This window comes from Haplochromis burtoni, unplaced genomic scaffold (assembly GCF_018398535.1).
Source record: "Haplochromis burtoni strain Fernald_Lab_line unplaced genomic scaffold, NCSU_Asbu1 Contig_87, whole genome shotgun sequence".
NCBI lineage: Eukaryota > Metazoa > Chordata > Actinopteri > Cichliformes > Cichlidae > Haplochromis > Haplochromis burtoni.
The window spans coordinates 1,652,474-1,668,659 of record NW_024582448.1 but is presented as its reverse complement, the minus strand read 5'-3'; the positions used below and the strand labels follow the sequence as shown (position 1 = coordinate 1,668,659).

Below are 16,186 nucleotides of genomic sequence, written 5' to 3'. Positions count from 1 at the left end.
CACTTGCACTTGTGGTAAAAAAAAAAAAACCTGGACAGAATATTTGATAAAGTCCAGATTTTCTCACTGTTCCAGCTGGTTTGGAAGTGAGCCTTTTTCAGTCATCGGTCTCTTAATCCTTCTCAGGAAACCACTGCGCATCTGTCATGTAATGTGCAGAGGATGTATCTTGTTGGCCTGTTTGGATCAAAATCTCTTAATGAAAACTCAAATGGCTGTTCGTGCCATTTCATTACTTTTTGCCACTGAAACGAACTCTTCATTTTATCTGAAAACTCTTTTGCCATAAAAGAGCTCTGCAACTGGCAACGTTGCCATAATTTGGACCCATTTCCTTTTCTCATCAGATAACTTTTATGCTGCTGCACACACTCCTTAGCGACTCCCACAATCCCTCTTGGCTTGTTCACACCTCCTTTTCTGCTCTAGAAACTGCGGGGTTATTGGGCCGTGCCCTTGCTTTCAAATATTAAGTAGCGGAGGCAGTGTGACACAGAGGGATGGCTTACTAACGTTGTGCTTTATATAACAGATGCCCTTAGGCTCATTTATCCCCACAATTATCTTGTCCTACCCCCAGATGAGATTAAACAGCACCTCTATTCACCGCTCTCTTACATCTTGTAAAGATGTAATTTCAGATGCAGGGCACAGACTGACGTTATCAAAGGCAAGACGTAACAAACGTGGTGTAATGTTGGGAAATCCAATGGAAGGTGGGAGAATCCATTGTCCTGTTTTGTTTTTTTCTCTAAACGATGTTGTTACAGTCTTAAAGACCCAGTGGAGAGAAAAATCAAAAGAAGGGGCAGCTTATCTTTCATTCTTGGACTTGTGCCCATAAGAAACTTGGGATATTCATGAAGCATAATTGTGTGCAGATGTTAATTTTTAAACAGAGGAGTATCAGGTGCACCTCCTTTGGCTACTCCACTCCTCTTGCCCTAATGAAATCTTTAGCTCGAGCAGAGGGAGAAGCGATAGCAGCACGGCTTTGGGCTCGGCTGAATGGAAGAGATGCACATGACTTGGCTCACTTGGCCCCCGTCCAGCATCTTGGCCGAGTTTCAGGAGTTAAACACAGACCCTCTAAGACTCCTTTACAAGCTGGGTACCCTTAGCATGGAAAAACTGAGTTTTTGTGGCAGAGCCTAAGAGGCCACATCAGAAAAGATGAATTTTTGTGATTTTTGTGATTTTTTTTTTTTCAGCGCAAGCATGGAAGTCAGGCACCATTGTCTTTTCGAAAGCTGCATGAATTTTTTGAAAACCTTCATCTGTCCCGCATTGTTAACCGTATTCTCTCCAGACAGACATGTTCTCAAAGCGACCGACAGAGAGCGTTTATTTTCACCAGGATATTTTATTGCCAGATATGTGGCATTTTAATCAAGCGCCCTGAGAAAGTATTAGACTGTACAGCAGAAATAAAAAGGTTTTCCAAAGTGGTCACATGCACGGTGTACATGAGAATGCTTGTTTGACGTGTTTATTTATAGCACGCAATAGCCCCTTAGTCTGAGCGGGGAGACACAAGGACATATCTAAACACAAACTGAGGCCTGCCAAGTCATGGGTTGCGAGATTAATTTCAAAGAGACGGCAGTGCAGCGCAGAAGCCAAAGACCCAATTCTGGTAATCACCCTGCCTCCAGCCCCCACCTCCCCCTCCCCTCCCAAAGACTCCCAGACACTCATGCTGTGTCAGGCCCTTTGAACATCAGTTTCTCTGAGCTCGTATCCTTGTTACGTCTCAGCGCCTTTCTCCAGGCTGGCTCTCTACCAAGAGGCCAGTCAGAGTCATGCAACTTGTCACATTTCTAACATATTGTTATATTCATAAGTAACATATTCATGTATGGAAGTTGATTTGTCTTCCAGCAGCAGTTGGCCATATAGTTTGCAGCCAACATTCCTCTTTGGTTCAGTGCGCCTGGCCTCGTGCACCACGGCGGGTTTCCTTGTCAGATAAATATAACCAGGGTCATCCACTGGCACCATGGCTTCAGCCATTTGGGGCCTGGCAAAGTCCCCACAATAACTCAGTACTTATGGTACAGCTAAGCCAAGAGGGGGGAAGTGGAGGGCTTGTTTCTGTGGCCTCAAAGAACCTCTGGCTGGGGGTCCAGGCTTAAGAGGCTGAGCCCCAAAGATAGGAATAGGGGGAGGGGAGGGTTTGGGTTAAGGATAAAGGACCTCAACCTGTAAATATCCTGTCAGAAGGGACTTTCAGATCTCTGAGACTACAGTGCCCCCTGGGGGAGCTGGAATTACATCTAAGGAGTGCATACAGTGTGACACAAATGTACAAGCATTTATATGATTCCGTGGTGCAACTGGATTTTCCTGAGCTTGACATTTGAATCAGTTTAATGTGGGACACGTCGCTATAAAGTTACTACACACAGGGGCCTCAGGCCCGGTTGCAGTTTAGCCCAGATAACATGTTAGCAGTTTTTTCCATGCAACACGTGATCCAGGCTTCCCAATTAGTAGAGCTCTTTATGCTCATAAATATCAGCGTGTCTGGATTCATGTGTGAAGACCGGCATGTCTCACTTTTAAACTTATGAGAGGATGTGTTGTTGGTAGACTGTTGAGCAAAAATGTTGTGCATATATTTCTACATATTTTGTGTCTTTTTCCCTCACAGATAGCCCTGAGCTCAAACATGAATGCAGGATTTCAAACTTTTCCAGTTATAAATAGAGCAAAGGGCCTTTGATAAGTGGGGTTGGGTGAGAAAAGATGATTTAAAACTAAGCTCTTACCAGTAGGAGTTCATCAGCTGTTGGCCAGAGCTGCAGCCTTCTCTCCTCCCTACACAAATGTTAAACAACAGTTGGCACAAACTCTTGGAAAAGCACCCACCTGTTATTGTTTGTATGTGGAAAGGACTGACAGGCATGATTTATCATTTATGCAGATGACTATACAATAATGCAAAATAACATCCTAAACTAAGATTTTTTTTTCTGTTTGTTAAACATTGCAAAAACAAATCTCATGTCACTGTTAATATTGTACATTAATATGTTATTAATGTCATTTGATAGGACATTACCTTCACAGAAATGTTTAAAGTTCCAGTCAAAACAACTACCATGAAATGATATGAGAAATGAGTACGAGATAAAAGTGAGAAGGAACTTTGTTTGACACTTAGTTGCTTCTCTTTCTCTTGCTCACTGTGTATAGCATATAAAAGCTAAATTAGGCATTTAAAAGAGTTTATTTTTATATTTAAAAATAGATTTCTCTGATTCTTTAACTAAAAAAATCCAGTAATAATAATGCTACCACTGGGCTCCCAAAATTTTCTTACTTCTCTGAACTTTAACGTAAGAGACGAGCACATTATGCTACGTCCAGATGAACAGAATCAGCTTTTTGGGATTTCCTTACCTGAATGATTGAGCATGCATCAAGGCACTTTAACTTAAGAGAATTCCAGTTACACTTGCTGGATGCGCATAAAAATGTAATTTAAAAAAAAGTAACCTCTTTCTGTTGTTGCTGTTTTTTGTGGTGCAGATCGCGAGTCCCGAGAACACGAGGACACCAGAACCACACAGAGTACCGGCGGGGTTAGACCACCACCACTCTATCCCAAAGAGATTGTGAACAGCAAAAAAGTCCTTGCAGTGCGCAAGGAGCAGAAGAGGAAGCAAGGCAAGCAGCGCATCATTGGCTCAACCATTGATTACTCTCCTCTGCCCATTGACAAGCATGAGCCTGAATTTGTAAGTATTCCATGTGCAAAGTTTCATGTGGTTTTTTGCGGTGTATATCTCAGTATACAACTGGTAGTTGTTTGGTTAATAATCCCGTGCTGCATTTCTCTAAAGGGTCCATGCAGGAGAAAACTGGACGGGATCATTCAGGGAATGAAGGATACTTCTCGTGTAATGGCGCTGTCTTTGTACCTTCCCAACTGTGACAGAAAAGGATTCTTCAAACGCAAACAGGTGAGCCTTGATTCTTTAAACCTTATATAGCCTCACACCACCCTTTGAGCAATCATTTGACCAACATAACAATAAACTGCATAATTTCATTGTTATTAAACATAGTTATTTCAGTGGAATGACAGCAATCAGTGGACTTGCTTGCTAGCTGTTAGCTTTAGCCCTTTGAGAATTCACTCCAGGAAATGCAAATAAACATTGTTATGATGATAGTGGTAAGTTCAGGTTAGCAAGCTGCCTCCAAATACTGCATCATTCTACCACACAGACACAGATGTCTGTTAATTAGAGCTAAATAACTAACAAATAGTTCACTTACAAAAAGCAGTGCACAGACCTCTCAAATGGAACAACATCAAAAATGCTCCAAAGGACATGAACATCCTAAACCAAAGAAGTCAAATACAGTGACTCCAATTAGCAGTGCTGGAAGCTAGCAGAGAGCTAACTATCATTCACCAATAACTCAAGGCAGCCCTAGCTCTAAAAATGCAGTTTATCCTTGCTAAAATATAATTCTCCCCCATAATTCAGAGTTACTAAGAAAACTCCCCACTTTGTGGTTATCACATAGTTGGAAAATAGCTCATTTAAATGTAGGCCTTTTAACATGGGACCTTGCTGGATTAACTCACTGTTTTCTTCTCCACAGTGCAAGCCATCTCGTGGCCGCAAACGAGGCATCTGCTGGTGTGTTGACAAGTACGGTGTTCAGCTCCCCGGCACAGACTACAGCGGAGGTGATATTCAGTGTAAAGACCTGGAGAGCAGCAGCAATAACAATGAGTGAAACTGGGAGGGCCATTTTGACCTCCCCCATCTCCCAACCCTTAACCACCACGTGACCCAGGGCCCACGCCTCCTCTCTGAATCACACCTGTATGCTCCGCCCTACGTTCACTTCAAGATTTGTTTTTTCAACTTAAAAAAAGAAGAAAAAAAATCCAATCGCAAAACAACAGGCTGAAAAAAAGACACCTGTATTTTTTTTCCCTTTCTTTTCAGTTGACCAAGCACTCTTCTCTAAATGAGGGTGAAAGTCCCAGAAGATTCACTAGATCCTTTGACTATTATGATCACGGGACCGCCCTTCTATGAGCCTGGTCCCTTGGCTGCAGATCCATGAAAATATATGCAACTAATGGATATATTTTTATAGAAGCTGTGGGTTTGTGTGAGGTGAAATTAAAACAATTGTAAAGAAGAAAAAGAGAGAAACAGCATCAGGCTTATTGATTGAAAACAGATCAGTTTTAGGCCATGGAACATGATGCCACTGTGGAGCTGACGATTGGCCAGAGTAATTTGTTTTTATCTGTTCTCCAAAAGAAAAAAACAAAGAAGAGATAGGGATATGCTGTAACAGTTGACTCTATCTGGGTTCTGTCAGAGCACTTATGAATAGGGGAACCTGCTTGGATATGTGTAAAAAAAAAAATCACAAAATGATGCGTGCATGGACGCGTGCATGTGTACAGTTTGAATGTGTAGTATGTATGTTGGTATATGACGGAGTGAGCCTATTACAAAAAAGAATGTCCTTTTTTTTTTCCTTTTTCTTTTTGGTTTTTTTTTCTGATTTTGTCACAAGTATTGCTAGAGCTTGAAGTGGTATCGGGACTGGCCTTCTCTTAATGTAAAAGCGTAAAACAAAAAAAACAAAAAAAAAGCAAGTAGACCATCACAGATGAATCTATGTATGTGGCTCTTTGACAATGTAGCTAGCCTGATATGCCAACTGTGCCTATTTGAACAGACATTGCCATGCAGGGCGACACAGAGCTTAGAGAGCACCGCTGGCTCTACTGGTGAACTAAACGTTTTCAGCTTAAGTCTGACTCAAGTCTGACTCCGATCATGAGTGCATGCAATCCAGCTTCCCAGTCGGGCCGGCCGCTTCTCTGATCCATTTGTGTGAAGTGTAGTTTTGTATGGTTTTGTTTGTGCTGTTTTCTTTGCCTTCAGTGAAGTAAAGACCACCCACTTTTGAGCCATGTTTCTTTATCAAGTGGTTCCCCCTCAGTACTGCTACTACAGTGTAACCATGGTGTATTACATTACTTTTAAATATAGTTACTGAATGTTTGTTTTTCCTGTAGAAACAAAGTATGAGAACAATGTAATTGTGCTTGGGGGGAAAAATAGCCTGTAAAGAATTTCAAAGGATTCTTGTAGGTCAACTACAGGGAAGTCAAAAAAGCTAACAATCTGAAATCCTTCTGCTTACACGCCTCCATGCGGAGGTTATCTACCTTTATCTAAGTGGGGCATGATCTAAACAAAAAGGTTACAGGTTATAACAGGGTCTTTAATAGAGTCGCTCTCTCTGTGTACAAGTCACAGTGCCTTCCTATATGCAAAGACATTTAAATACTGACGTGAAAGTGACATGGACATCATGCGGGGCAATTTTCAGATACTTGATACGACAATAGAGGTTCTGATTAAGAGAAGAACAGTGAATGTGGTAGGTCCTTTGAAATGGTGTCGATAATATGTTGCAAATCCATTTGTAATCTCCGCCTGGGGGTAGTTCTGGACAAAAATGATGTGTGAGGAACTGCAGTCCGTTAAACCTCCTTCTTCTCTTTGACAACCAATAAGCTAAGATTCATGCTTCTTCATGTGAATGCCAATGTATATGATTGCCAGAGAGGGGAAGCCAAAGGATGTTCGGAGGTAAATCGTGTTTTAGGGCTTTTTTTAATGCTTCTGCAGATGTGTGCATCCTAAATGGCTTCCAGTTGGGAATACATTGTCAAGGCTCCTTGCCCCACTTCCAACACCAAATCCCCGCTACCACTTTCGAAAATAAGCAGCTTGCACTTATTTCAGTTACTCACTATTGATATTGACACACGGCAACATCCCGAGATGTGGTATCATGAAGTTAGTTTAACAGCAAGAACAACAAAAAGTAAAAAAAGCTAAATGTTGTGTTATCTTGTGCTTACCTTTCAGAGGTGGTGCTTTGAGGTAATATTTGTTGACAGGGGCTGTGAAGCCCATGCCTGGGACCTCCAATACAGCAGCATCTTTTAGGGAAAAGTAGATTGAAAGTAACACAGCTAGAGATGTTTTCATGGCCTATTGCACAGAGATGACAGCTGAGATAGAGACAGAGGAGACAGAGAAGAGGGAGAGCGAGCGCCATGGGCAGTGGTCATGATCAGGGCCTAGCCACTTCCCCGATGTGGGGTCACCAATTGCATGACATTAGATACAGTTAGCAGGACAATAACTGGGAGTCGTGGAAATCCGAGGAATGAAATACTGCAATCAGTTTAAATATCTGAAATTGGAACTTGGCAAATATCAGTGTTCCTGTTATCTCTTTCATTTCAATTGCAGGTTGGAATTCAGGATTCCTGTTTGCAAGTAGCAGCTTCCTCAGGTTTCATATCTCCTACTTGGTTTGAATTTCAATTCACATACTTTAGTAGTACAGTAACTACAGTACAGCTTTTATTTCTGAATACATAACACTTTTTGGATGTAATGCGACGATACAATTGGGTTTCGTAATTTGGTGTTCACTGGCTTGTGAAATCGACCCATCGGTGGCAGGAGGATAGCAGGAAATAAAATGGTCAGTATTTGGAGCTACATAAGACAAATAAGAAAAAAAAGACAAAAAAGCTCAAATTATTAAAGTGAATATCACTGTGTAATATTTATTCAACTTGTAATTTATGTACTCTTTTAACCTTTGTCTGTTTTTGTTATGACAAAGCATTTATTTAAATAAAGTTATGTATTCATTTAAGCATTCTGCGTGAAGCTTTCATTTCTAGTACTGCATCTTTAAGGGGAGTAAGTAGCTGCTAAACTGGCTTAAAACATACAGTTTGAGCGGGAATCTTCCTGATTGTAAGCACTAACTAATCTCTGAGGCACGAACTGTTAAACCTCTTAGACATAAGTCTGAGACACCCAGGCTACACTACAGGATCTCATCCAGCATGCAGGATGTGACTTTATAAAGCCTCGCCTGAAGGCAAGTCACCTGGTTTTCAACACCATAGTCAAAAAGATTGCACCGGAAGAAGGAAGTCATTTAACATGAGTTTGAACTTCGGGGGGGATAACATCTACAGGGGCCGGCTCACTATTCAAATGACTGGGAAGAAGAGATCTGTAGCCTGAAGGAGACTTAATCATGTTATGGAAAACCTGCCTTTATCAGCACTTAAAGGAAGAATGCGCTCCCTGTGACACACCTCTTTACACAGACGTATATATCCAGTTGCGTGCATATGGAAGATATGGAAACAATATGGTAATCTTTGAAAGTATTTTCTGTGGATACTAAATGTGAAGCAGTTTCACCATCCAGGTGTTTGTCACAACCATCTTTTGAAAAACATGATATAAATGCACTCAAAGAGCACAGATGCCAGTTTCTGATTAGCTGTTGGCTTTCAGTTAAACATTAAAGGGCTCTAAGGACATGTGCATGCATCTCTGAAGATGGGTGTCTGGTCATTTTTATTCTCTTGTGGCTTTAAGGAAGTGACAGAATAGGACTTTTCTTTTTTTAGGGGGCCACCAAAATCTTTCCCTGGGGACCTCAAGACTTTGACTGACTCCAGATGTGGGTGACTGAAGCAGGGCATGAAAGGGTAGAAGGATCCAGGAGTTCCTGTGTAGCTAGCAGATCAAGGGTGCTGTAAAGGTTGTTGTGGTATGTTTCCATGAGTGTGTGTGTGTGTGTGTGTGTGTGGACCAGGGGCAGCGCATGCTTTGACTTCAGGGAGGAGGAAACATGTGTAGAAGATTTGATTTGTGAGGTAGTGTACATGACAATTACTATTTGCCTTCAAAGAAACTGACAACTGCACTTAGGACTTCAAAGCATTTATGCCCCTTTTATTAGATAATTAGGCCAACAACGTTGGACGTCTACGTCTAACATCAACTCACGCACCTCACTGCATCCCAAATCCAGTCAAACTGCTGTGCTGTGCACTTTTCTGCCCATGCGAGACCTAAGGTGGGATACTTTTCTGTACTGTATTTCAATTATACAATTAAACAAATGGTCAGTGCTGAAAAATCCCAAGCAAAAAGCTTTGGAGATGCTTTTAGTTGCTTGTGCATTGCGTTGCCTGTGGCTCACTTTATTAAATGTGACTTTTAAACAGGATGATGGGACATTTAAAGACATAAGCTTACAAATGGCATGCAGATGTTTACACTACGTATTTAGGATCTCTTCAAATCACTGCTTGTGCTCTTGTATAATACTATCTCTTTAAGAGGTAATAGTGGTTCTTGTCATCACTGAGATGGAGATGAAAGGAGATTTGAAAGAAAGTACGGCAGTTGGGAGTAAATCACATGACTTAGTGATAGAATCCGCCAGTGCTGGTGGTAGAAGACGGCAGACAAGTGTCTGCTAGTTTTCTAGTTTTCATCCAAGCCCTTTCATCCCAAATGGACTAAGACCTAGAATCCCAAATGGTGGGTTGTTCATCGTGGATCGGATGTGACAGTGAGACCCACAAATGTGTGTTAAGTAAACCATATTTAGAGATTAAGATTTGACGTCCTTCAAGCCAAGAAAGAGAACCTTGCGGTGCAGTCTAGTAGACGTTCTCAATATTATGGGAGATTCCAGCAATATAAAAACGTAATCTGCATCATTCTAACAACTGAATGAAGTTTTATATTTTAAACAATTGTTTTTAAAAGGAATCAGAGCGAATCTGTGAAATTTCATCAACAAAAGTTTTAAATGAGACAGCGAATGAGATTGGGGGCTCCATGGTCTAGGTATTTTGGATTTTCTCTGACAGCAGTTACTTTCAATCACAACAATAAACTGTTTCTTACACAAGCATACAGTTTCTAGTTTAACTTAAGAAGCAAATTAATTTTTACCTGGAACTTGGTACCATCAAGAAAGGGCACTTTATCACAAATCCTTAACTGACCAATCAACACGCATTACCAGAATCCATTTATGAGCAAAAATCAGCTTTCATGTAAAAAAACAAAAGTCATAGCATTGTTTTATTTTGGGGGTGGCTGTAGCTCAGGTGGCAGAGCAGGTCAGCCACTAATCAGAAGGTCGGTGGTTCGATCCCAGGCTGCCTCCTGGCTGCATGTCAAATATCCTTGGGCAAGATACTAACCCCATGTTTGTCTACTGGTGGTGGTCAGAGGGCCCGGTGGCACCAGTGTCTGGCAGCCTCGCCTCTGTCAGTGCGCCCCAGGGCAGCTGTGGCTACAATGTAGCTGCCATCACCAGTGTGTGAATGTGTGTGTGAATGGGTGAATGACTGAATGTAGTGTGAAGCGCTTTGGGGTCCTTAGGGACTAGAAAAGCGCTATACAAATGCAGGCCAAATGCAGGCCATTTTATTTGAGTTTGGGTATTTATCTGATTACATTAAAACACTTTTTTGCCCGGAAGAAAGTGTATAGAATTATTTTGGCTGTTTAGCAGCATTAATGCCAACTTACAGTACATAATGTTACAAGCACTGCTCCAGGTCACTTACAGCTGAGGGTGGTAGAATGGGGTTACTATGAAGTTCAAGTCGTTTCTATTATATTGTTCAGTTTACAGTACCAAGTCACAAAAAGAGTTGTCTAGAGGTTATTTATATCATAAAGCAAAAAACCCAACAATGTTATAGAGAGAATAAGTGCTTGGTGTTGGTGGGGAGAACAAACTCCCTTTATACAGGAAAAGACTTCCATCAGAACCAGACCTCATGGATGGGCAGAAATCTTCTACGACTGGTTAGTGAGGGAGTGGAAACAGAAGACAGAAAGAGGAGCATGGAGAAACAATCGGCAATAACCAGGACAAAACACAGAATGCAAAAGGCAAAACTTACCTATTTGTCTCTTGAAGACTGCACGGTTCACTGTAACGGTAGTATAGCAGTGGGGTGGGGTTTTGGCTCAGCTGCAGGGGAGGGGTGGAGCAGAGGGTTCAGGGGCAGCACTAGGAGAGGCTGACTGGTACATCTGTCAGCCATCATCTAATCATGATTCTCCTATTTTACACAGTAACATGCAGGGACCGCAGTGTGTGTATGTGGAGAAGCTGGAACACGGATGACCTGGGTAACATTGGATGACGTCTGAAAAGACAAACTGCTATAAGCTGAGCACATGTGTAAATAAACCAGCACTAACTAAATCGCCTAACTTGTGTGTGGCAACTTGCTACCAGTAAGGTAAAAAAATAGGTGTATTTTTTAATCAAACACTTTTTTATTTGACATTCAGATTACAGAGATGATAAGAGCCGGATGACTCTTCTGCCTGATATTAGATTGTTATGTTTACGTAAAGTTTTTTTTTTTTTTAAACCTGAAGACCCATTATTATTATTACATGCAACAGTTGCGTGCAAATGCATGGGAAGCAAGAAAAAAAGAGGGAGAGGATACAAAATGCTCAACGCATCATGGAAAATTCCCCAACAACTTGAACTAAGGGATTGTTCGAGGTCACGTGATCAAGCTTAACTACCATCTTTGTCAAAAAGGAAAGTTTGTAGAGAGTAAAAAGTAAAGATGCTGCCTGTTTGAAACTCGAGGAACCACAGCATTCACACTGAAGGTGAAGTGCTTAGTTGTGATGATATGGCACCATGAGGTGCTCAAGATATGATGGGCCTGATCATTTAGGACTTTCTTTGTACGAGAAAGGATTTTAAATTCAACCTAACAGAGCGGCAGATCAGCGCTGCTAGGAGAGGTACAGCCTGGTCAGGTCACCAGTCTATTACAAGGCTAACACAGTAGGAAGAAGACAACCATTTTTCTCACACATATTGCCACAGCATGCATGTCTTTGGACTGTGATAGGAAGCCAGAGTACTCACCAAGAGCCCATGCAGGTGCAGGGAGAATACGTGAACTCCACACAGAAAGGCCTGGTGGTGAATCCAAATCCAAGATAATCATGCCTTGATGTTATAAACACTGTACCAACGTGTTCCCTAGTCTTTAGTGTACCTTACCTCTCTCACCATGATAACTGGATTTCTCCAGTCCCGTATGACCCTGAATAAGCGGTAAGTGGAAGCTAATTGCCAAAAGCCTTGTTTCTTGTATTTAGCAGAAAGCTAACTTCCTCTTGTTTTGGCCTTATGAAATCCACTTCATGCAATACCAGAGTGTTCAGGAACTCTGGTATTGTGTGAAGGTAGTGGATAAAGTGTAATTCCCCTTTAAGATACAGCTTCATTATCTGTTCCTCTATTCGTGCCCCTGCATAACCACATCTGTGCAGATTCAGCCCTGTTACTGTCTTCCCTGCCCTGCTGAGCTGAAACATAATAATTGGCTTTTTTGTCCATATTGAGAGTTAATGTTTCTACTTCCTGCTAACATGGGAGCACCTTATCATTTCAGCACAGATAAAACAACAATTATTTTGTTAACATTCAACAAGTACAGCTTCTGGGAGTCTTAGTAACAGACCCACCATCAACATATCAAGGGAAGTTTGTTGAATGCTAACAAAAGAAATAGTAGCCTGAAAGTAGGGCGGATCTTGGACTCTCTGTGCCAATACACACATACAGTACGTGTGCTTTTGCACATACACATGCACTCACACACTCAAAAACACCAAGCAAGCAGAGATTCTCACCCCCACTCTCAATCCTTCTGCAAAACTACCCTCCTTAGCTCATTGTGCCAGATCTATTAAAGCCCAAACAAAAGACACTTGTTTTGATTCGTGTTTTTGCAAAAGACCAGCCTCGAACTACCATCAGATGTGCCGAAGGATCCGAGGATCCACGGACGACACTGAGCCAAGCTGTCAAACATTTATGACAAACTCTCTTCCAAAACAAGGCATAAATAAAAAAAATAGATAAAATATGTCACAAAAACTGAACAAAGCTGTGAGGCTGTAGCTAAAGGAGCAGGAGTGTGATTAAATACAGCATTGGACTGGTGTTCAGCTACAGTAACTGGCACATGGGCACAAGTATAAGGTTACGTGGCCAAAGCCAGTCAGGAGTGGTCTCATATGATACACTTTTGGCCTGGACTTCAAAGAAGTCTCTTTTTACACCCAAGTCTTGAATCATTTTGATGGCAAATCACTGGTGACTGTTCTTGGGGACATTTCCCAGTGTTTGCAATTTCTACTTGATGTCACATGTACCGTACTTCAAAAATAAAAACTTAACAGATGTTCAAGGAAGCCCAATCATTCAGTGCAACTTTTATTAGCAAACGAATATTTCATTTATTGAGCAAATCATATATATGCAAATTATTTAGGCTTTTAAATCCTGTATACATTTGTTGCACATCTGCAAGCCACTTTTCAACCCACCTGCTCTTCCTTTTCTGCTGTGTCTATCTTAACCAGCCTGATATCCATTGTCACTGCCGCTCTGTTTTGTGCCAGGCTCTTGCTGGTGCTCTCGCCGCCTCTGGCTTTCCATGTATGCACATGAAAAAGCAGGGAGGTGTGAACTGCCAGGCCTCAGAATGGAGCCATGCCACCAAGGATAAATTACTCCAGATGGTGTCACGAACCAGGCTCAAAGGGAAAGACAAAATATGGAGAACACATATCACTTGTATGAAAAGTAAAATAAGTAATTAAGTAATCTGTTATGTCTGAATGGCTGCAGATGGCCAGGGTAAGTAAATAAAGAAGTAAATCAAAGTCAAATGTAAGTCAAAGGGAGAAAAGAGTGATTGACTGCTGAGGAACATAAAGTATATACCTGCAGATGAGCAATCTGCAAAAAACACCCATCCTGCTTGTTGAGTGTAAAATTACATTTAGCTGGAGCTGACATGAAGTTTAAGAGCCTGAGTGCCACAAATCAAAGGACCATCTTCTAAGTGGCAGCTGCTTGGAGGTTTTTGCCAATGCCACTTTCTGGCTAGAAACCTTCAATTTGACTAGAAGAAAGAAGTAAATGTGGCTGATGTAGACACAAATATTACATTTGGAACTAAAATATCAAAATATTTCACAACAGAGTTGTTTTTGATCAAGCCGCTAAAAGTACCTGCTGTGAATACTTGATAAAACTTATTCGATATTATCAAAGTAGTGTCTAAATTCTGTCGCTCCACAATTAGCTTCAGCACAGCTTTGATGCTCAAAATTTGTCCCTTGGCTTCCAAAGGGATCAACTCATATTCATTCTATTCAGGAGCAAATTAAAAAAAATAAAAAATACAGATTGAGATTCAATCCCAGTAAACACTTGATAAGTTTATTGCTCGGGAGTTTCACTTCTTATTAAATACAAACTGAATTTTAGTAAATTATTGTCCCCAGTAGAGTCAAAAAGTATGATAGATTATGTTTTAGGCAGGCCTACCTCATGAGTGACTAGTTGCTACTCTATGACAGTGCAGTTGGTCAACTTTTTTACACTTTCGGTAAAACAAGACAAGGTGAGTATAAAGCAAACAAAAACTTAAAGGAACACAGAGTATAGTGTCAAATTAATTAAATAGTTAGTAGCAGAGGAGGTTGGTATTCGGTTTTAACTGCTTTGGTGTTAATGAAATGAACAGCAGGTGCACTAGAGGGGCAACAATGAAACAACCTCAAAACAAGAACAGTTTGGCAGGTGGAGGGCACTGACATTTTCCAGCCCATCTTTTCTGACTGTTTTTTCACTAGCTCTGTATTTGACCAGGGTCAGTGTCCAACTCCCCTAGGATGGCACATCAATACATACCTTTGTCAGGTTTGCTATGTCTCTCAGCACAGTCTCAAGAGCATAGAGGAGATGCCTTGAGACAAGCAGATACTCTTGGACAGGACTCCAGAAGCTCCTTAACCCATCAGCAGGACCAGTATCTACTCAGGAACAGCAAGAGCCACAAAATTAGATCCTTCAAGTCACTTGTGTAAATATCCCTGACCAAACAATCAGAGAAAGATTTCATGAGGGTGGCTTTAGGGCCCAAACATCCTCTAGTGTGCCCTGTGCTCATGTCCACTGCACAATGGAGCCAGGTTGGATTTTGCCTCCCTGTGCTTTTCACAGATGAGAGTAGGTTCACCCTGAGCACATGTGACAGACATGAAAGGGTCTGGAGAAGCTCTGGAGAAGGTTATGCTGCCTGTAACATCATAAGGCATGGCGATGGGAGGCATATCCATGGAGAGACACACAGACCTCTATAGGCGTGGCAGCAACGCCCTGACTGTCATTAGGCATGAGTGAAATTTCATCAGAATGGGCTAGCCTTCCACTTTGATTTTCAGGGTGTCTTTGAATTCAATCCTCTTTATGTTGCCCATTTAAATTTTTCATCAAACATTGTGGCATCCTTTCATTCCTAATACACTAACCAGTACCAAATTGGCACAGCTATCCTGACTTAAAAAGATATCTACTGACATGGCAAAAAGATTTCCACTTACACAAAAGCTATTCATTCGTGTAGTTAAAGTGTCAAATTAAACGTAGATAACAACTTCACTATCCTGCAACTTTTTTGATTCACGCACTGCTATTTTTACAGTGACAGTGCAACAGAGACTGAAATACGGTGATTACATGAAATCAATGAGAGCACTTGCCTCAAGGGCCAAAAACTGTCTGCAAACATTCTTCCTCTCAGCGTGTATGAGTGAGACAGCACTGTACAGCAAGTTACAAATCATGTCAGAATAAGTATTATCCTTACATTTACACTGGTTTCCACTCTTAAAGTCATGATGTGCAGCAGTACAAAAGTGTGTGTGCATGGGGTTTTGTGTGTGTAGGTGTTTGTGTGTATGTGTGTGTATGAATGGGCTGGTTTATTCATAGACACCTTTACCACTTAGTATCACATTTGTCAATGTCAGCCTAATCCCTCCTCATGTCAACACTTAATTAGTAACCCTGGCAACACACACACACACACACACACACACACACACACACACCACACACACACACACACACACACACACACACACACACACACACACACACACACACGCACACACACACATGGTACGAAAACTTTTCTCGTGCCTATGGTACGACAACGGTTTCCAGGGTTATTATCGTAAGTGTTGACAGGCAAACTGCTGAAAAACAACAACAGCTCTCTGCAGTTTATTATACGGATGGGTGTGGATTCCAAGAAAAACATGGATGATGTCAGATTTTACAGTCAAAGTTAAATTAACACAACATTTTCACTGCAAAATCTTAAAAAATAAAAATAAAAATGACAACCAAAAACTGCAAACAAGTCTGTTCC

The 16,186-nt window shown here is 41.3% G+C and overlaps 1 protein-coding gene across 1 annotated transcript in view; it reads left to right on the top strand.

The window, feature by feature from the left end:
• LOC102308391 (insulin-like growth factor-binding protein 5) overlaps window positions 1-7,734 on the top strand; it is a 12,578-nt gene extending 4,844 nt beyond the window's left edge. The window contains exons 2-4 of the mRNA XM_005925769.3: window positions 3,535-3,743; window positions 3,849-3,968; window positions 4,621-7,734. Coding sequence (XP_005925831.1) covers window positions 3,535-3,743; window positions 3,849-3,968; window positions 4,621-4,758 — 467 coding nt within the window. The 3' untranslated portion in view covers window positions 4,759-7,734. The remainder of the gene's footprint in view (window positions 1-3,534; window positions 3,744-3,848; window positions 3,969-4,620) is intronic.
• The last annotated feature ends 8,452 nt before the right edge of the window (window positions 7,735-16,186 follow it).